At 42.6% G+C, this 22,037-nt stretch overlaps 1 protein-coding gene across 1 annotated transcript in view; it reads left to right on the top strand.

Moving 5' to 3' along the window:
- Positions 1 to 289: 289 nt before the first annotated feature.
- The window catches only part of FBXL7 (F-box and leucine rich repeat protein 7), a 419,844-nt gene continuing 398,096 nt past the window's right edge, over positions 290 to 22,037 (top strand). The window contains exon 1 of the mRNA XM_032279074.1: positions 290 to 829. Within this exon, the coding sequence (XP_032134965.1) occupies positions 793 to 829 (37 nt within the window). The 5' untranslated portion in view covers positions 290 to 792. The remainder of the gene's footprint in view (positions 830 to 22,037) is intronic.

Here is a 22,037-nt window from a genome sequence, read left to right as displayed (position 1 = left end):
GGATTCCAAACGACGCCTGGAAGTTCATCTTACAGGCTGGGGGCCGAGCCTATAAAAAAACAACAGTAACACAGAACCAGGGGGACGTTGCTTCGCTCCGAATGGCTCGCGGGTGGTGCGCACAGCCGGTGCCAGGCTGCGGCCGGGAGCCGGAGCCCCGAAAAGGCGCGCTGCCCCTTTAAAAGGCCGCGCATCTCCGGGCCGGCCTTCCTCCCCCGGGCTCCAGCTGTGATTGACGCTGGGCGGCGAGAGGAGGCGCCTGGCGCTAACAAAAGTCCGGCCGGCGGGCTAGCTGCGTCGGGCCGCCAGTCTTCGCTCGCTCGGGGCACCCTCAACAAGTGGCCGCCGCGCCCTCCCCGGGGAAGCCGCGGGCGCGCAGGGGCACCCGAAGGACGTGGCCGAGCCTGGGAGCCCCGGCGCCCGCCCGGCTCAGCGCCCACCGGAGGGAATCGGGGCGGGCGGATGGGGACCCCGCGGCGGCGGCGCGGTGAGCCCCTGGGCGGCCCCGGGACGCGGGCTGAACGCGGGGCTGCGCCCGCGGGCCCCCAGCGCGGATTCTAAGTGCTGCGGCTGTGCCTGGCCCCGCCTGGAGCTACCAGGGGTGCCAGGAGGGGACCGTGCGTCCCCTCCCACTGGAGTGCGGGGACCTCCCCGGGCCGGAGGTCGGCCCCGGAGCGTGGGGGGATGTGCCCCTAACGGTCCAGTCGGGCGGGCTTTCCTCGGGCCGAGCGTGCAGAAGGTGCGCCGCAGCGATGGAGTGTCCCGGGAGACGGCGGGCATGACGGCGACAGGATGGGCGCGAACAATGGCAAACAGTACGGCAGTGAGGGTGAGTGGGCCGCCCGTCCTCAGGCTCCCGGATCGCGTCCCTCCTCCTCCCCTTTCCCTCGCCCTCCGGGCTGGAAAGGGACGTACTCGCCCGCGGCAGTGACGCACCCGCGTTTGGCACCCTGTCTGGGTCACCACGTTCGCCTTTGGCACTGAGTGACCAATGAGTAGGTCAGGCGCCCAGAGGATGCTTTTCCAACGTGGGGGTCTCTTTAAGCAACTTCTTTGGGAAGGCTCAAGTTGCGTCTCTCCTGTGTTTCCGAGCACATGTGCCTCAACTTTCCTTCCTTGGGCATCTGGGGTTTAGGAGATGATGGTTTGGCAGATGGTGGAAGACGTTTTTGAAAAATAACTCCGAGAAAACTTTCTCGGGCCTTTGTGCTCCAGCCCCCTGGCCTCTACTGTAGCAGGAAAAACTTCTGGAAGGAGAAGTTAACTTTCTATTCTTTGCTTGCTGCCCCCTGCTCTGACAGCTTCATGAAACTAAGCATCTAGCAGTCCTGCGAGGCGTGGAGTGGCTGGGGGCTTTGTCTGGGCTCTCTCGGGGCTCGAGACGGGCAAAGGACCATCTGTTACGTGGGGCTGGAAATTGCACAGAAATATTGCCTGTCAAGTGGGAACTTGGAAGTTGGGGAAACTTTAAACTCCACCTACTCCTAAAAGGATGATGGATGTCTGGGCTGGCTTCTCCCTCCCCCTCCTCCCTCCTCCCACTCTGTATAAAAACCCTAGCGTGATATCCCAATTAACAGCTAGTCCCTGATATACATAAGGCAAAGGCATTTTTTGCAGTTCAAAACTTAAGAAGATTTGTGTCTAGTGGGCTTGGCTGGAGAGGAGTGGAAGAGACTAGGTCTGTTTTACAGCCCAACCCCAGAGGACAAGTTGGTTACAAAGGAGGGGCCAGCGCTTGCAGACTGGTAGGAATGCAGGCTAGCTATTCAGCCTGTGGCCTGGAGGAAACTCTTATCATCCTGTTCGAAACTTTGAGCTGTAGCCACGGAATGTGGGTGTCTCTCCTGGTTTCTCAGCAGCTTTGTGAAATTACGGTAGAAACCCACCCTACAAAAACCATATCCACAAAAACCATTTGTTTAAGTCATCCTTTTTCGAGATCATCATGTTTTGACTTCCATATATATGTCTGTGTGTGTGTGTGTGTGTGTGTGTGTGTATCTACATGTATATTTCCTTGTCTTAGGCAGTGTTTTGAGGTTTTTTTGACAATTTTTTTTTAAAGTTAAAGGCTGACTTTTTAGATAGCAAATGTGAAAGTATGCCAGAAAAGATTATTGGAGAATCTGGGACACTCCCCAAAATGTCTTAGAGCTAATATTATAAAAATGTGCAGAAAAATAAGTGATCAAGCCTTCTTACTCTGAATTATTAAAAAGCTTTCAGGACATAGTTGTAGCATGTGCTTATCAACTCTGGGTGTATGCTAGTTGAACATTCGGGGAAAAAGACAGCCCAAGAGGTATATAGAATCACTGCTATGAGTTCTTTCTTGAACAGTCCCCCGCGTCCTCCCACCCCCACCCCGCAGCCTTTCTAATCCTCTGCAACTTGTTCTTATATCCCAGCATTCTCGTATTGTGCAGTGTGTGGTATATGACGACTTCCTGTCTGAACAGCAGAATTTTCAACCCTTGGGAGAGAAAAGGAGAGACAGGGAACTAATGTACTCCAGCTGTTATCCTTAAATGCTACCTCTGCATTTTCACTTCAGCTGAAGTGAAATTTTACTGGGATCAGATTTAGATGCACTGTGGACTTTTTATAGGAAAAACCTCTTGTGCTCAGCTGATCCAAGAGGACCAATAGGAAGCTTTACAAGGTAACTGTGAGTTTTGTCTAGAGGTACACACTGTATTTAGTTTTCATCAACTCTCTTCAAATGCATCGAGATTCCTCTGTTACAGCTGAGGAAGACAGAAATAGAAGGAACATGACCTTCTTTTTTCTTCTCTAATCCCCGGCTATACTGTGGCTCCTCCTAAGTAGGGTTATAATATGTGTAATGGGTTATGGCCAACTTTGTTATTCCATGGTAAAATCTATGCAAATAACCTGCTGGGCTCAGGTGTGTCCGTGCCATCTTTCTTAATTAAAATGTTACATTTCAAAGAAAGTAAAAGCAACCCCTAGACAGAGTATCTTTATTATCAAAGGCGACTGAAAATGAAGACAGTTTTATAGAGTTAGTGCATTTTCTTTATGATATGTCTCGAACATAAGGAGGAAATTATCCATGAGTGCATACCAATAAAATACAGTGAGAGATTTATTAAAGCAAACTAAATATGGGTTGAGAAGGACCCTGTACTTCTATATTTGAGTCCTTGTGGATGAACTGCAGCCTAACTTAATAGGTAGACAAGATTGAAAACCTAACTTAGGAGTATGCACCTGTAACAATAGCTGAGGTCGGGTGCAGTGGCACATGCCTGTAATCCCACCACTTTGGGAGGCTGAGGCGGGTGGATTAGTTGAGGTCAGGAGTTCAAGACCAGCCTGGCCAACATGGTGAAACCCCGTCTCTCCTAAAAATACAAAAATTATCCATGTGTATGGCCAGTGCCTGTAATCCCAGCTACTCGGGAGGCTGAGGCACAAGAATCGCTTGAACCTGGGAGGTGGAGGTCGCAGTGAGCGGAGATCATGCCACTGCACTCCAGCCTGGACAACAGAGCGAGACTCGATCTCAAAAACCAATACAAAATAAACAAACAAAAAAAACCCAATAACTGCGTCTTGGCCAATTCCAGCAGCTGTAATTCAACCACTCATACACTGCCGAGTGTTCAAACTGTCTTCAAATAAGACAAACGCCAACCTGTAACCAATCCAGCTGTTCCTGTACCTCACTTCTGATTTCTGTATGTCATTTTCCTTTTTTTGTCTGTAAATCTTCTTCCACCATGTGGCTCTGCTGGAGTCTCTCTGAATCCACTGTGATTCTGGAGGCTGCCTGATTCACTAGTTGGTCATTGCTCAGTTAAATTCCTTTAAATTTAATTCAGCTGAAGTTTTTCTTTTAACAGATTACTCGGCTATAACATATTGGTGTTTTCGTATGTTTCAAAAATCTGCAACTTAAGTATATTTTACTTATTAATGGCAGTTGACCTCGCTATGCAAATGTTTGTTGAATATTACAAATGCTGTTGAATTATTAGAACTTTTAAAACATTAGTATTCTTTTGGTAATCTCATTTTCTCCTACTCTTGGAAAATATCTTTTCTTTAAAAAACAATTATTCACGAGGCTTACCTTAGCAGGTGTAATGGGGCAGCAGCTTCCAACTCAGTGTATTCCAAGGACTAGAACTATCCACATCACCTGTGAGCTTGTCAAAAATGCAAAACTTCTCCATTTATCACAGGCATGTTAAAGTTCAGAGAACTTATTGGGCAGAGTATAGAGCATTGACTTGGGAAAAAAATTAATTACAGCATGAACTCCAGGAGTGTTTGTTCTCTAGAGTGAAGAGGAATTTCTTATTGACATTGCTTGGTGTTATCTATTCCTTGAATGTGTAGTCATTCATTTCATTTTGCTCTTATAATGCCATAAGGGACCACGTCATAGAGATTAACTTTGAGAAGACATAACTAACAGGGAAGTTAAGACTATTATTACCAAGAAACCTGTCAGCACTCCTCCGTCTTTTGTCATCCTTTTTGATCTCTCATCTCCATCTTCCTCACAAGCTCCCACCTCCTTCTCTAACTCAACCAGTCCTGAAATCCTTGCTTTTTCCCATAAGTCAAAAGTATGTATAGATCGATAATGGGGGTTTCGAAAGTGTTTTGTTTTCCCAAATCTTTAGTGAATATTCAGGTTATTGGTCTAATTTGCAGCCTCATCTCCTATTGCTATTAGAGAGACTTGGATTTTGCTCCAGGGATAAAGCTAATGTCTATGTGATTAGTATGGTTTGGTAAATTCTTTTATGGAGGGCTTTGTGTGTGTGTGTGTGTGTGTGTGTGTGTGTGTATCTTCTTTCATAATGTGCAAGTCCATGTGTAGAAATCTGGAGAATAAGTTGGGGTGCTTCAAAGTCATTAGAACCATTAGCCTTGACTCCAGTTTAGTCAAATCTCTGTTCAAGTAGAAGAGAGAAGCTGCTCTCTCTGCCTTTTAAGGTTTCTGAGCCTCACCATCACTTACTCGGTGGTTTCAATGTTTTGTTTATTCTGCTTCAGCAGGTCAGAGGCAGTAGCACTTGCACTGTTGACAGCTTCTTTGCAAAACCCAGGATATTGTTGAATTGGGGCTGAGGAGAGACTGTAGGAAGGAGTGAGATCCTTGGTAACTCCGCTGCTCTACCAAGGGCAGAGCTTCTTTCACCTGACCTGTGCTGTCAGATATGAGGGGAGCCAGTTATTTGAGAGCGTAATCTTCACAAGTCCACTGCCGTCTCAGGAAACATATCTTGAAATTATAACAATGACAGCCAACGTTTCTTGAAAGATTTCTATGTCCAGGCATAATTCTAAGCACTTGCCGTGCAGTGATCCACTTTATCCTCGCAAGGATCTTATGGGGTAGATACTTGTAGATTCCACGCTTTACCGATGAGGAAACAGGAACAGAGAGGATGGTAATTTTCCCAAGGTCATTCAGTAGGTGTAGGCTGAATGGGGACTCAGGGTCAGCTCTGTCTAAGCCCAGAGTCACATATTCATTCATTCAACTTAAATGTATGTTAACTTTTTACTTCCCGCTATGTGCCCAGGACTCTTAGATTCTTGGGATAAGTCAGTAAAAAGATGAAGGTCCTGTCCTTGTCATTCATAAACGCTTGTGTGTGTGTGCTTATGTGTTGGGAGGAAGGGAACTGAAGAGCGGACACCCACACACAGTAATTCCATAAACTGTGTGGTACATTACAAGGGGCTAACATCCCTGAATAAAGATAATTGTCAGATTAAGATGATTGGGAGTGTGGGTGGAGGGTATTACATTTTAATTAGAGCAGGCACGATGGACCTTACTGAAACGTTGACATTTAGACCAAGACCCGAAGGACATGATGTGCTGAGCTTTGAGGATTCAGGTGGCATGCCAGCTGCTACTTTTAATCACTATGTTAAACCCAGGGGCATACAAATGTCTACCCCCTCATCCCCTGCAGATGCATTCTGAACACCCCAATGGATGCCTAAAACTTGGAGAATACCAAACCTGATTGCCGTCAATCAGAACCTTTCTGTCCATTTCTTCCACCCTCAAATTTAATTCCATCTTAATTAAGCACTTATCACGCATGGTGGCTCCAACTTTTACAGTTTGAGGTCAGACAGCAAAACTAGCAGGAATTTCTTTTTCCTTTTACAGTTTTATGGATAGAATATTTGTTCTTATGTAGATCTTAGCAGCCTCAGTGTATAATTTTTTTTTCTTTCCTTAAGAACTTTCAACTTTTCACTTAAAGGAAGCCATTTGTGGCTTCTTGGCATATTTGAATTGCCAGCAGCATTCCTCTTGTACTTTGAGGCCATTATGAAGTAGAACAAGGGTGACTTGGACACAAGCACTGCAGTACCTCCACAGTCAATTTGATCACCGAGATGGCTACTCCGTGGCTCCAGGGCAGGAAGTGTCTACAGTGTGGAGATGTTGGACTTCCTAGGAAGGTGTGAGATTTCATCATGCTACTTGGAAAGAACCCAAAATGTAAAACTTAGAAATTGTCTATTTCTGGAAATGTTTATTTACTATTTTTTGACTACATGGGTTGCCAAAACTGAACAGTAAAACTATGGATAAGGGGGACTTCCGTACAGTTTGTGCTTGTCTTAGACGGTTCAAGCTGCTGTAACAAAGTACCATGAGCAGGTGACTTATTAACAACAGAAATTTATTTCTTACTGTTTTAGAGGTTGGGGTTCTGAGATCAGGGTTCCCGCAAGAACAGGTTCTGGGGAGGGCCGTCTTGTGAATTGCAGATGGCCATCTTCTCATTGCATTCTCGCATGGCTGTGAGGGAAAGAGAGCAAGGTAACTCTCTGGCCTCTTTTTTTTTTTTTTTTCTTTAACTCTAGGTTCCGGGGTACATGTGCAAGTCATGCAGGGTTGTTGCATAGGTGCATACGGTATCTGGCATTTCTCCCCTGTTACCCCTCCCCACCCTTCCCACTCCCCACTGTGCCTCTCCTACCCTCCGCCACTGCCCCCAGTGTGTGATGCTCCTCTCCCTGAGTCCACATGTTCTCATTGTTCAACACCCACCTATGAATGAGAATATGCGGTGTTTGATTTTCTGTTCTTGTGTCAGTTTGCTGAGAATGATGGTTTCCAGATTCATCTAAGTCCCTACAAAGGACACGAATTCATTGTTTTATGGCTGTGTAGTATTCCATGGTGTATATATGCCACATTTTCTTTGTCCAGTCTGTCATTGATGGGCATTTGGGTTGGTTCCAGGTCTTTGCGATTATAAACAAGGCTGCAGTGAACATATGTGTGCATGTGTCTTTATAGGAGAACGATTTATAGTTCTTTGGATATATACCCAGTAATGGGATTGCTGGGTCAAATGGAATTTCTTTCTATATCCTTGAGAAATTGCCATGCTGTCTTCCACAATGGTTGAACTAATTTACACTCCCACCAACAGTGTAAGAGTGTTCCTATTTCTCCACATCTGGCCTCTTCTTTTAAGAGCACTAATTTTATTGATCAGGGTTCTACCCTTATGACCTAATTACCTCCCACAGGCCCCACCTCCATATGCTATCACATTAGGATTAGAGATTCAGCATGGGAATTTTGGGATGGCACAAACATTCACTCCTTTGCAGTGTTTGAGGGCATACATTTATCATTTTGCGCAAAGTGTAACATTATCAGCCTTCTATGGTCAGCTATTAATACAATGCAACAGAGTCAGTCTGGCCACTGGGCAGACTAGATTCTTTGCTAATATGTTTCATCCACTTATAATATATAATTTGTGATTTCATTTAAGGGAAGGGAGGAGAAGGCCCAGGGCATTCTCTTCCAAGGTAATATCCTATTATTGCTTTGACTACTGAATGCTGCCTGACTTACTGGATATGTGCATATTGGCCTAAAGATCTCAAAAAATCACCCTAGTTCTGAGTTAGATGTAGGTGTTCATCTTTTGTCTCTAGTGACTAATGTCATTCTCATGGAAGTCAGAGATAAATGATTCTGTTCCACTATTAGGTTCAAATAAAAACATTAGTGCAGCTAACAATACCATCTTTAGTCTGACAATGAGAAGATGTTTTTTGAGATTCTGGGGAATCATTTTGTAGATTTAAAACAAATTCACTTGGAAATCAATTCACATAAACTGTCTTAACTGTCTTTACCTTTTGAAATAGAATGAATTCTGGATTAGTTTTGAGTATTAAGAATCACTTTTGTCTTGAGGCCATATCCAGTGGTATCTCTGGGAGCTGCTTAGACAACTTTGCCTGGCTGTTTGGTAGAACCTTCTAGGTATTATGCATTTTAAGATGGATGTAGGGATGTATTAAAATATGTGACAGCATCTGAAATAAAATGACAGCATCTGATATTAAATCAGTAATAAATTTCTTGAATGGCTGAAGGGAATAAATGAAGTTTATGTACTTATATGCAGATGCTCCTCAACTTATGATGGGTTTATGTCCCAATAAACTTATCCTAAGTCAAAAATGTCTTAAGTCAGGCTGAGCACGGTGGCGCACTCCTATAATCCCAGCACTTTGGGAGGCCGAGGTGGGCAGATGACCTGAGATGCGTAGTTCGAGACTAGCGTGGCCAACATGGTGAAACCCCATCTCTACTAAAAATACAAAAATTAGCCGGGTGTGATGGTGGGCACCTGTAATCCCAGCTACTGGGGAGGCTGAGGCAGGAGAATCTCTTGAACTTGGGAGATAGAGGTTGCAGTGAGCCAAGATCACACCATTACCCTCCAACAACAGCGAGACCCCATCTCAAAAAATAGATATATCTTAAGTCAAAAATACATTTAATACACTTAACCCACCTAACAGCATAGCTTAGGCTAGCCTACCTTAAATATTCTCAGAAAACTTACACTAGCCTTCACTTGGGTAAAACATCTAACATCAAGTTTGTTTTATAACGAAGTGCTGAATATCTCGTGTAATTTATTGAATGCTGTACTGAAGTGAAAAACAGAATGGTTGTGTGGGTATTCAGAGTACAGGTTCTACTCTGTACCTTAGAAAATAACATTTGAAGAGCTGTCATGATGAAAATTAGACTTCAGAGTGCTGAACAAAGAATATATGTAAGTTACAAGAAGTTAGATGGGGCTCAGTCTAAGGAAGATCTGTCTGATGATGGGAGCTGCCCATATCATAGCTGGGCTACTTAAGGAAGAGCGAGCCCTCTCAAATGGGAAGGTGGTGATCACAGTGGAGGAGGTTGTGTTTTCTGCATTGAATAAGGGGATCAACTATCTGACCCTAAACCACATCCCCCAGGAAACATTCTGTCACATGTGATTATGTTTGATGAAGGGTAATTATTTGGTTCTAACTCCTGTTGCTACTTTTTCTCATCAGTACTTCTCTATCATTTTAATTAGTGATTAGAAAATACTTCCCTCACTTTTTCTGGGTTAATTATGCATGTGAATGTATTATACATATGTGTTTATAGCTATCTAAATGTATTTAATTATTAGTTTGAAAATCTACTGACTTTATTTCCTTGCTTTACTGGGATATAACCTGCACCAAAAATTGGATTTGATTAATGACTTCCTATTTTGAGTGCAGTAATGGATACTAACTAAACTGACAGTGTTATTGTCGCTTTCATTACTGCCCGAAAACATGCAGATCTCCTAAAATGGAAGCAAGACCCTTAATTGTGTTCATAGTGAATGACTTGAATACATTTTTTCACTTTGAGATAAGACTTTGAATTGATGTTATTTGATTAGAAGCTACACATTGACTAGAAGCCCACAAACAGAGCATCTTCCTTAGGGAGCTCTAAGGCACTTGGGTACAGCCCAGGGTCTGCTGGGAGGAGCAGAACGGCAGCTCTTCCACCTGGTAATAAAATCAGTGTTGGCAGGACATCCTCAAAATGTAGCTTCTTTTTTTTTTTTTTTTTTAATTCCTGCTATAGCTACAGAAATTCAGACCTCCTCTTTTCATCTCTTACTACATTAATCTCTAGATACAATAAGATGTTCTCTAAGGAAGTTCAGACTCTAACTGAGAAGCTAGGCATGGAGGCCAGTGATTTCCAAACAAGATGATAATCTTCCTGATTCACAGAAAGACTCTACTTCTATGATAAATGTGGACATGAGTGAGAAGTGGGGTGTATGTCTAAGAATTTGAGTTACCCTCTAAATAATAACAATCCTGTCTTTTTTTTTTTTTTTTTTTTTTTGAGACGGAGTTTCGCTCTTGTTACCCAGGCAGGAGTGCAATGGCATGATCTTGGCTCACCGCAACCTCCACCTCCTGGGTTCAAGCAATTCTCCTGCCTCAGCGTCCTGAGTAGCTGGGACTACAGGCGTGCGCCATCATGTCCAGCTAATTTTTGTATTTTTAGTAGAGACAGGGTTTCACCATGTTGACCAGGATGGTCTTAATCTCTTGACCTCGTGATCTACCCGCCTCAGCCTCCCAAAGTGTTGGGATTATTGGCGTGAGCCATCGCGCCCGGCCAGTCCTATCTTTAATTCCTTAAATGTCTAAAAGATGTGCCTGTTTTCTAAAAACAAAACCCCGAAACCAAAGGAAAAAAAAAAGTGAGTAGCTGGGAGGAAGTGGAGCGTAGGCTCTTGGGAGAAACTAAATATTTTGTTTAGAGATTCTCCCTGGTTATCCCCGAAACCATCATGTTCCATTTCTCACATGGCTTAGTTCATGGAAGGTGATTCCTGTGGGTTCCATGGTAATTGAGGACCATGGTATGTTTCAAAATGGGGAAAAAAACCTGGCCAGCCTGGGTGCTTCCCCAGCCACGTACTGCAGTGAAGGATAGTGGAAATTGGTGGGGAGATACTTCTAAAAAATACTAGTTAATACCCCAAAGAGGGACAGCTTTAAAACTTTTGACCTGAATAAACTGACCATCTCTGAATGTTCCTGGGTAATGAAAAACAAGCACGTGGTCAACATTTTCCCTGTCCCAAAGTTGAAGAAGTGTAGGCTATTTCTGGACTGCAGATCTCTAGTAGGTTGTGAATTACATGTGCTCATTCTATCAATTCCTCTATAAATTCTTAAACCAGTAACAAAATGAAAAACAGTTGTTAACACTGCGTGAACTCATAATTGTAACTGTAGAAGCCTTGAGCAATGTGTAGAAATGTTATTAAAACATTTTTTGTTTGCTCCCCTTTCTGTGGTAAATTCCTTTGCTGCAGTTTCTGTGCAGATGTAGCAGTGGAAAGGGAGTCAAAATTTATAGAGAAAAATTTCAGGAATTTCTCTGATATTTGTGGATTGGCCCTTTTGATACAAGTAAGCCACTTTTTGGCAAGGTGGAGAAGTCAGGAAAAGTCTGCATATATGTGAAGTTGAATCTTTTGGTTCTATTGAGTACTGGGGTCAAATAGTGGAAGCATGTTGGTTAAGTCCAAGACCAAGGCCAGATCTTACACATTCCAGCTGTCAGGGGTAACTCAGACCCCAGGAAGAAGAAGAAGGTATGCAGCCGAGGGAAGGGAGGAAGAAAGAACATCAAAATAAGGAGAGGAAAGAAGAGGACAAATTCAGGGGGAATGGGAATTACAGCATCAATTGTCCTCTAATATAAAAAGAAGAAAATCGATGTTCTATTTAACTCTTTTTTTTTTTTTTTGAGACGGAGTCTCTCTCTGTCACCCAGGCTAGAATGCAGTGGCGTGATCTCAGCTCACTGCAATCTCCATCTCCCTGGTTCAATCAGTTTCCCTGCCTCAGCCTCTGCAGTAGCTGAGATTACAGGCACACGCCACCATGCCTGGCTAATTCCTTTTTCTTTTCTTTTTTTAGTAGAGACGAGGTTTCACCATGTTAGCCAGACTGGTTTTGAACTCCTGACCTCAGGCAATCCTCCCACCTCAGCCTCCCAAAATACTGGGATTACAGGTGTAAGCCACCGCGCCCAGCCGACTCTCTTTTCTTAGACAGAAAACTTATGGGACAGAAATGATTATTAATAGATATTTGCTAGACCTGATTATTGCCAAATTTATTCCATTTTCAATCATTTTAATAATAATAGCTAACAATTATGAGCACTTACTGGGTGCCACTTCCTTCTAGAGCACCCTACTCACAGTCATTCATGTAGTGCTAAGGACAGCCAATGAGGCTGGCACTGATGATCAGTCCCCCTTTACTGTTACCTATGCAGAAGCTTAGACACCAACTCCCTACCCAGGGCACACAGCTGGTTCCTGGCTGAGTCATACCCTATTTCCCCTTGTTCGCTCTGGAGACTACGCCCCTTCTCACCCTGCCCAACACCATCATTTTGGCTGCAGCCCAAATCCTTTCCAATCTTTATTATGTTTGTGTGTTTAAAAGAGTTGCAGTGACTGAGAAGTGGCCCCCTCCCAATGACAGTTTCATGGACTAGGTGATCAAAAATGAAAGGCAGCTTCTGAGGGAAACTTGTAACTCATTCTGCTGGCTTTCCAGAGGACAAATTAACTGCTCATTAGGCAACAGTCTGCTGACAAATTGGCAGGCTATCCAGTTTCTGTAATAACTTTAGCATATAAAATGATGAGCACATTCTTTAGAGTCCACAGAGTGAAAGTAGAGCTGAGAGGCTGTCCTCCAGGTTCTCCAGGACATTATTAACTTTTAATTGATCTTTTCGCAGGGACAGCCCTTTACCTGGGGTAGCCTTTGTGCCTACACACAACCAAAAGCTCATGGAGGGCTGAGAAGAGTATACACTTTTAACTTCCATTCTAAATTGCTGAGAGTTTACACTTTATATTTTCTTCTGGTTTCAAAGGTACAAATTTAAAACAGCAGATGCTATGGGGAGTTATCCCAACATATACTGGAGAATTTGCCCGTCTTCCCCACCAGTCCCTGGCAGGCTTCTCCATGATTATGTATGTGAAATTGCTTTGTAAATTTTAACACATTTCAGAAATTAATCTCATTTATCATTACAGGAATGGTGGGAGTGGTATCTCTCATTGTCATCAGTTTATAGGTGAGGAAGCTGAGGTCTTGGCAGATGAAAATAGGGACCTGCGAAGCAAAATGGGGATCCTTTCATCACTTTTGCAGCTCTACGAGGAACAGAGAAGTCTGAGTCCTTATTGGTCATCTCAAAACACCCAGCCACAGCCCAGAAGCGCAGCTTCGAAGTGGTAAATTATTATGAGACTGCAGAGGGAATTACTGTAAGACAAAGGGACGTGACCAAATGACATTATTCATTAGAGCACACTTCCTGGTTAAAACAACTCAGCAGGGGCTCCCTCCTCTGCAAAACTCTGTTTGGGACATGAAGAGAAAGTTATTTTACTATTGGGAAGATCAGAGAATCAGCTCTAAAACTGGCACCTTCAGCATCACTGGAGTATTTATTCTCTTCAGTCTTCTATGCGTTTCTGTTGAGTAACTACGCTTCACAGAGGTCTTTGGAAGTGTTTAGGTCCTGGGGTAAGCCCTTTAGGATGAGTTGGTATCAGCACTCGTTGCGGTTCTATCATTGTTGAGTGGAAATCATCTTACTTATTTAGTCTTTAATTTCTTTACTTTCCATTCACTATCCTCTGGTTTAATCTTTGTTTCTTTTACTGTTTTATATTTGTTTGTGTTTATTCATTGCTCATCCTTACATATGTGCACACTCATGCGATTATAGCCCTTCTCACACAGTAGGTCCTCAATATAGTTTTGTTAAATGAATAAATAAGGATGGATCTAAAGCCATGATCCTTACTGGGTCTAGGAAAAAACCCTATGTCATGTTTTCTGGGAACCTTTCTTAAACTTGGACATTTTACCCTTGTAAAAAGAAGTTTCTCTGGATATATGTCTTCTTCTGAGGATATTCTAGTTTGGAACTTTATTTTTAACAACATAAGTACATTTTCTTATAGATGAAAATAGTTTTGCTTGTATATTTAAGAAAAAATGAAATATGTATTTTCAAGCATTGCTGAAGACAATTGCTGAAGACTCTTCAGCCTTATCTATTTACAGTATTGTTGACTTAACTACTTTCAATGATTAGTATTGAGTAGAATCTACTATGTATTTTTTATTGAAAATTATGTTGTTTTGTAGTATTTGTTTTATCTGACTTGGAAATTGGTTTTATATGAAAACTACAGTCAATCATTAATCTAGAAAACATTTGTTCTTTAAATTAATAATTATTTCTTTGACTCAATGCTTTCTCTCTGGGTTAGAAAGTCTTAGGCTTATGAATCCTGTTAAATTCGTATTGATCAAATGTGGCTTTGTAGCTCTAGTTTTCTCCTGTTGTTTTACAAAATATAGAAAATATTAGGAGGCTGAGGCAGGAGAATTGCCTGAACGCAGGAGGCGGAGGTTGCGGTGAGCCGAGATCACGCCATTGCACTCCAGCCTGGGTAACAGGAGTGAAACTCCATCTCAAAAAAAAAAAAAAAAGAAAATATTGTGTGTGTCTGGTATGATTGGAAATGTCTAATAGATCTTCTGCCTCTAGCTGCACCTGCCCACATTGCTAAAATCAGAAGCAGAATAACCAATATAAGAAAAAAAATAATAGTATTGACCTGTAATATATATGGATATGTACACATACATGAGAATAGATGTAAATAACCCTTTCTAGAAATTGAGCAAACTCCATTTTTTCTATTTTCTTTCTGTGGTGAGAAATACAGTATCTTTCTACAAGGAATTTGAGAAGTACAATTAAAATGAAAGCATTATTTGTTTCTTTAATAACATGATAGCCATTAGAGAAGCAGCTTCCAATAAAGGATCACTGTAATAATCAAGCTAGAGAAGAAGGAAATAGACCAAGATGTGAGCCTTTGGAGTTGGAACTTGAGGTGAAGGCAACTGCCTTGTGAACAAAGGACTTGGAATGGTTGCATTGAAGGAATTGTTCTGTGATAGTTGGTATCTGCCTGCAGCTGTATGTTTTAGTTTGTTTCCTGCATGAGTGTTCAGATCAGATGGATGGATGTGATGTCTCATTGGTGGAGGGGATTTTACTCTGCATGACGTGAACCTGGCTGACTTTCATTTTGAAGTGCCAGATGTCAATGCAGATTCATAGGCAACATTCATATTTGTTTTTTAGTTTTTGTTTTTAAAGATCAACAGCTGCTCTGCTGGTCAGAAAGATTTATGTAGCCTCATTTGGGTAATGTATATTGTGCACACTGCTCTGAAGTAAATTTCAAGAAATGACATGTCTGTTCGGAATAGCATACTTTTTACTTTTATTTTATATCGACTTTGCTTATTTAATTATATTTTAATATTTTTCTCTCTTTTTTTTCCTGTCTTGAAAGACCTCTCCTGTTGATTACCCTGCAAGCTTGTTTTGAGAGGCAGTATTTCCTTGGGGAGTCTTTCTGCATTCCTAAAGCCATAACAACATGAACTGAGCAATAAAAAACCGATTCCCTCCCCTTGGTTGTGCTTCAAATAGTCATTTCTTTGATACTGGCTAATAAAAACAGGAAAAGGATCATTTTTAAATGCTTTGGTTGGGGTCGCCTTACTTCCAATAAGGAAAATTGCCTCGCAAGGGGGAGCATGGGTAATAAAGATACAACTAACTGAATAATTGTATTGAATCTAATGTTGAAATTCCCAAGATGCTGCCTGCAAATCTAATTTAATCTTGGGATAGCTGTGCATTCACTGTAGTGTGTGGATTTAAATTTTGCTGTCACTGAAGATCATCTTTTTACATTCAACAAAGATGAACTTCAAATACTACCAGAGATTTTTGATGTCCCTCCCCCATTAGGAATACTTGTAGGCTTTGTGGTAGGTAACAAAAGGGGACGTTGGCCAAGAATGGATTATGGATGTTATAGTGGTGAAGATGACCTCAGAACACCTTCCAGACAAAGAGGTTGAGGCACAAAGAAATGAAACAGCTTTGCCAAGGCCATACAGATAGCAAGGCTTTGGGATACTAAAATTGATTTTCTTAGTCTAGCTGTGTTTCATTGTAATCCAGTTCTCTCTTCCTCATCATGCTTCTCCCCCTTTTTTCCTTACTTTTGGAAGATTTGAGATGAATAGAGTGACTGCCCTACTTGTCTGTCCAGGTGGCCCCTTCAGGACTGACATGCCCCTGCCCTTGGCTGCACTGTGTTAGCCACTGAAATTTCACAGCCCAGTGCCTCTTCAGAAATCACTCTCATCCAAGACAGGGAGGTTGAGGGTGTGGGGAGCCCACCTGCCATGACTAGTTTAGGCGGGGGTACAATTTGGGACAATTCTGAAGGGTCATTTGGGGTCCAGAGTTCCCTTGGACTTTGCAGAGTCCCATGTTGCAACTGCAGCATAGACCATCTTCTCTCTGTCCAATTTGCCTTTTCCCCTTTCCTTTCATAAGGTGATCCCAAGGATATTTTCCAGTAAAGCACCTGCACTCAGACCATCTCAGAGGCTGTTTACCAGGGAACCCAACATAAGACAGCAAAGAAATTGGAATAGGATGCTGTTTTGGCAGTGGCCACGGATGGACAGGATGCCGCTGTTGGGCAAGTCTTCTCCTTCCTTGGAATCTCAGCCATTCTTAAAGGGGAGCCTTCAGCTGACAGTTAAGAGACATGCCCTGGTTTTCTGTTGGGGGACCTAGTCTAATCCTTTCATCTTATAGATGAGGAAATCAAATTCTGTGCACTAAATTGACTTGACCAATAGCACACAGCTAGTTGGCAAAAGAACAAAAACAAGCTTATAGCTGCTGCCATTAGTGCTGTTTTTGAAGAGCCATCATGGAATTTGTTCAGAGTTGTTCTGTTGCTATAACTCAGAATTGACTGCAGATGGGTCTAGAGACCATTTGTCTGATCGATTTGCTCAACTCTGGTGTGGAAATCAGATATCTCAATAATTCCTCCGTGGTCCTATTTTACTGATTGTCTGCTGTGCTTTGAAGAGTGATCTCTGAAGCTCACCATAGTTGTTGAGTATTCAGTGGAATACTGAAAAAATAGTGAAGCAGCAGCAGATGGTTGTAGTTGTTTTTGTCTGAAATCAGCATTTCGTGTTACTGGCTATTAAGAGAATTGGGGAATATGCAATGCTTATGAAATGAGGGACCAATGACATGTACAGATTCAGTAGGTAGAGGAAACATGCAGGAGTGAGTTGAATCATATGCAAGATGAAAAATGACTAAAATTTAATATGTGTCTCATGGTTATTCTAAATTGTTTATTAGTCATTTTATTATGCTCAAATAACGTTCCACTGAGAATATCAAATTACTATAAGCCCAGAGTCACAATGATACTGAGAAGTTTGAAATTAATTGAAAAACAAATGATTAGCTTATTATTATCACTATTGCAGGAATTCAGATTTTATGTAGTTTTTCTGGCATAATTAGCCAGCTACTCCTTTAGAAAACATTCTTAGACTCCCACTGTCTGTAAATTAAGTCAAAATGTATTTTATTTGATACACAGAGTTCTTCATGCCAGATTCTCTTTCTTTCAGTCTGCTCTTCTGTATACTGTATACTCTGCCCAAAAAAGGAAACTCAGTGTTCCCTAAACATACCTTTTATTTTCCTAAATTTGTGTCTTGTATCACGTTGCAATTCTTTTTGGAATATTCTTCCTATATGATTACCCATCATGATCTACTTGATTCAAGTCCAATTTTGTGTTAACTCTTTAAAAAGAATTTTTTTTTTCCCTTAGATATGTCTGTTTAAAGTACTAAACTCTGTGCTTTGAGAACGTATGTCAGGTGCTCCTAACTGTATTCAGTGTTTCTTCCCTCTGAACCACTGTGGCAATTATTCATATGGGATTTTAATTTTTTACTTTGCATATAGCTACTTGCATGTTTTAAATTCAATATATTTGTAGGTATCTATGTACCAGAGTCTACGCTAGATTGATACGGTTTGGCTGTGTCCCCACCCAAATGTCATCTTGAATTGTAGTTCCCATAATTCCCCCACATGTCATGGGAGGGACCTCACAGGAGGTAATTGAATCATGTGGGTGGTTACCTCCATGCTGCTGTTCTTGTGATAGTGAGTGAGCTCTCATGAGATCTGATGGTTTTATAAGGAGCTTTTCCCCCTTTTGATTGACACTTCTTCTTGCTGCTGCCATGTGAAGAAGGACATCTTTGCTCCCCCTTCTTCCATGATTGTAAGTTTCCTGAGGCCTCCCAGCCATGCAGAACTGTTAAATTAAACTTGTTTCTTTTATAAATTACCCAGTCTTGGGTATGTCTTTATTAGCAGCATGAGAATGGACTAATACATAGATATTGGGGGTTTTAAAAGATAAGGAGTTGTTTTTGAGTTAAGGGGCCTACTGTCTGGTGGGCTCCTTAATGAAGGAGGCATGGATGGTAAAAGTAAAGCACTCAGTGAGAGAGACTAGTCTGGGCATGGTGAGCTTTGGCTGTGGATGTTTAAAGGACCTTCTATCTGAGTATACCTAGAACTGAATCTGGGAAGAGTAAGAGCTTTCCAGGTATGGCTGGGAAGGAAGTGGGTGAACAACATGAGGTCAGACAAGGAGGCAGGAACCAGTCATAGGCTCTGTGGGGAGAAAAGGGTGATGCGAGCTGAGCGTTACACCTGCAGAGGTAGACAGATTTAAGTGACGATGAAAGCAACATGAAGGAAGGTGGATGGCAGGAGAGTCCATGGCAAATGTTTAGCAAGGGGAGCCTTGAATAGATTTAGAAAGGTCACTGAAGAGGCATGTGGATTACAGGAGTTAAGGGGGACTCTTCTCCACTCCTTTCGTTTACTTCCACATGAAGGACCATCATTAATTTAACTCACAGACTGGAGTACTTAACTGATTTGTGAATTTGGGAGAAATAAAATTGACATCTCAGCTTCATCCTGTTTTCCTCCTGGGAGGGAGCTGCCCTCAGGAAGCACCCTCATTTGTGGGGAGCTCTTCTGGCCATGGGTAGACTAATGTTGGTGTCTTGCTACTGACACAGGTTCAGTTTTTTTTTTTTTTTTTTTTAAAGACAGGCTCTCACTCTGTCACCAAGGCTGGAGTGCAGTGGCATGATCTCAGCTTACTGCAACCTCCACCTTCCAAGTTCAAATGATTCTTCTGCCTCAGCCTCCTAAGTAGCTGGGATTACAGGCCCATGCCATCAAACCTGGCTAATTTTTGTATTTTTAGTAGAGATGGGGTCTGACCATATTGTCCAGGTTGATCTCGAACTCCTGACTTCAAGCGATCCACTTGCCTCGGCCTCCCAAATTGCTAGAATTACAGATGTGAGCCACTGCGCCCGACCACAGGGTCAGTTTTAGCTACTTTGCTGTAGACATAAAACCACAACCTCCATACTAGAGTCACCAGAAATGAAGGTGCCGTTTTCCTTTCTATCTGCCACTTTTTTTTTTTGAGATGGAATTTTGCTCTTGTTACCCAGGCTGGAGTGCAATGGCGTGATCTTGGCTCACCACAACCTCCGCCTCCTGGGTTCAAGCAATTCTCCTGCCTCAGCCTCCTGAGTAGCTGGGACTACAGGCATGCACCACCATGCCCAGCTAATTTTTGTATTTTTAGTAGAGACGGGGTTTCACCTTGTTGACCAGGATGGTCTCGATCTCTTGACCTTGTGATCCACCCGCCTCAGCCCTGCCACTTCTTTTTATTATTTCCTCAGTTTGTTTTGGAACTGGCAGGAGAAGTGAGATGCTATTCATGAGCACCCTTGAGACCCTAGCCGTGATGTGCAATGGGAGGTGGAAGGGCAACTCAGGGAGAGCAGGGGAACCCTTGAATTTTGGCTGGAATAGAATGCCTGAAGAGGAGGGTGTGGCTTTCAGAGAGGAAATTAAGGTAGAGTGAACAGGACTTGGAGACAACTTGGCTGAAGGAATTGAGAAGGTGAAAGACTCTAGAGGTCTCCATCCTCCTGTAGAGGACTCTGGCTTGGGCAGTTGGTTGCCATTGGCACCTACACTATAACTTTCTGGTTGACCTGAGTTTTCCTTGAGTTGGTTGTTGAGCCCAGGGGAGTGCATCAGGGCTTCCATCTCTCCTTGAGACATCCCACCCAGGATCCGAGAGGATTTTTCAGGGACTGATATACTTGGGCATTTGTTCATCTAAATGGTTCATTCCTTTCTTAATTCCTGTGGCTTGCACATGTTTATTAATCTCCTTCTGTGTGTCAGCACTTGTTTGGTCTGTGTGTGCGACACAATGGCGAATGAAACCTTTACTTGTCCCTGGGATCTTGTAGTCTGTTGAGGAAGCCAGAAAAGCATACAGTGGGAGGTGCTGTTTAAACAACATCAGAGCCAACTAGAGTTAGAATCTGGGCCTTGCAGCTGGGCACAGTGGTTCACGCCTGTAATCCCAGCACTTTGAGAGGCCGAGGCGGGCTGATCACCTGAGGTCAGGAGTTTAAGACCTGCTTGGCCAACATGGTGGAACCCTGTCTCTACTAAAAAAATACAAAAATTAGCCTGGTGTGGTGGTGCGTGCCTGTAATCCCAGCTACCTGGGAGGCTGAGGCTGAGGCTGAAGAATTGCTGGAGCCCAGGAGGCAGAGGTTGCAGTGAGCCAAGATCATGCCACTGCACCCCAGCCTGGGCGATAGAGTGAGACTCTGTCTCAAAAAAAAAAAAAAAAAAAAATCTGGGCCCTACGACTTCCAAGACTGGCTGTCTCACCAGAGTCTCCTTTGTAAAGTAGTGAAGTCAATATCAACCCCGAATGCTTACTTTGCACTATTTTTAAATTCTCCTGATTTGGCCCAGTAAACTAGTGAGTTGGCTTCTGAATATATTCTGCCAGAGACTTAGAAAACTGAAAAAAAAAATAATGATTGTTAGAATTAGTTTTTGAGGCAGGAACTTCCTGTCTATAGCTCGAAGAAGTTGTCACAGGAGAGCAAAGTTATGCTCTATTTTTTCCTCTTTTGGAGAATCCCTGCAAATCGGCATTGGAAGGAGGGAAGTTAGAATGTGACTTATTTTTTGTGAAGTTTTCCTTTGTGAGTACTCATTGCATTAAAGATCTAAGGAAGAGTTTGAGCTGCCCTTTTGTTATGGCAAACGTGGACATTCCTAGGAGGTGGAGAAATAGTGTGTTGGTGTGATTTGAAGACAGAGCTGGTGGTAATGGGAGTAGCACTCTGATGAGTGGTATCCTATCCCATTTTGTTACAGAGAAGGTTCTTGGATCTTGCACAAGAAAGAATTCAGGGTGAGTCCATACAGTAAAGTGAAAGCAAGTTATTAGAAAGTAGAGGAGTAAAAGAATGGCTACGTCACAGACAGAGCAGCCCTGAGGGCTGCTGGTTGCCCATTTTTATGGTTATTTATTGATGATATGCTAAACAAGGGGTGTATTATTCATGCCTCCCCTTTTTACACCGTGTAGGGTAACTTCCTGAGGTTGCCATGGCATTTGTAAACTGTGCTGGTGATGGGAGTGTCCCAGTGAGGACGACCAGCGTTCGCTCTTGTGGCCATCTTGGTTTTGGTGAGTTTTGCTGGGTTACTGCAACCTGTTTTATCAGCAAGGTCTTTATGACCTGTATCTTGTGCTGACCTTCTGTCTCATCCTCTGACTTAGAATGCCTTAACTACCTGGGAATGCAGCCCAGTAGGTTTCAGCCTTATTTTACCCAGCTCCTGTTCAAGATGGAGTTGCTCTGGTTCACGCACCTCTGACAATTTCTGTTATGAACTGTTTAGTGGTTCTAAAGTTTGTGGAGGAGAATTTCATTGTTCCAAGAGTCTTCAATTCAATGGGAAATAGAATTGTATTTAGATTGTGGGTATGTGTGTGTATGGTTTATGGCTATATGTGCACTATTTCAGTAGTCACAAGATCAAATTACATGCTGTATGCCAGATTCTGGCACATTTATTTGCTGTAGTTTTAGTTAGCTCCCTAAATCCAACACTTCCATAATTGAAAAAGATAGCTGAATTAAAAGGTGGTACCTAAGTACTGATCAAGTTTCCTACTGGGAAATATTTCCAGTGTTTGCTTTATTTAAAATTACCTTTATTTAGTGAAGAACAA

This window comes from Sapajus apella, unplaced genomic scaffold (assembly GCF_009761245.1).
Source record: "Sapajus apella isolate SASKATOON/1434 unplaced genomic scaffold, GSC_monkey_1.0 scaffold11, whole genome shotgun sequence".
Lineage (NCBI taxonomy): Eukaryota > Metazoa > Chordata > Mammalia > Primates > Cebidae > Sapajus > Sapajus apella.
This window is presented reverse-complemented; position numbering and strand designations above follow the sequence as displayed.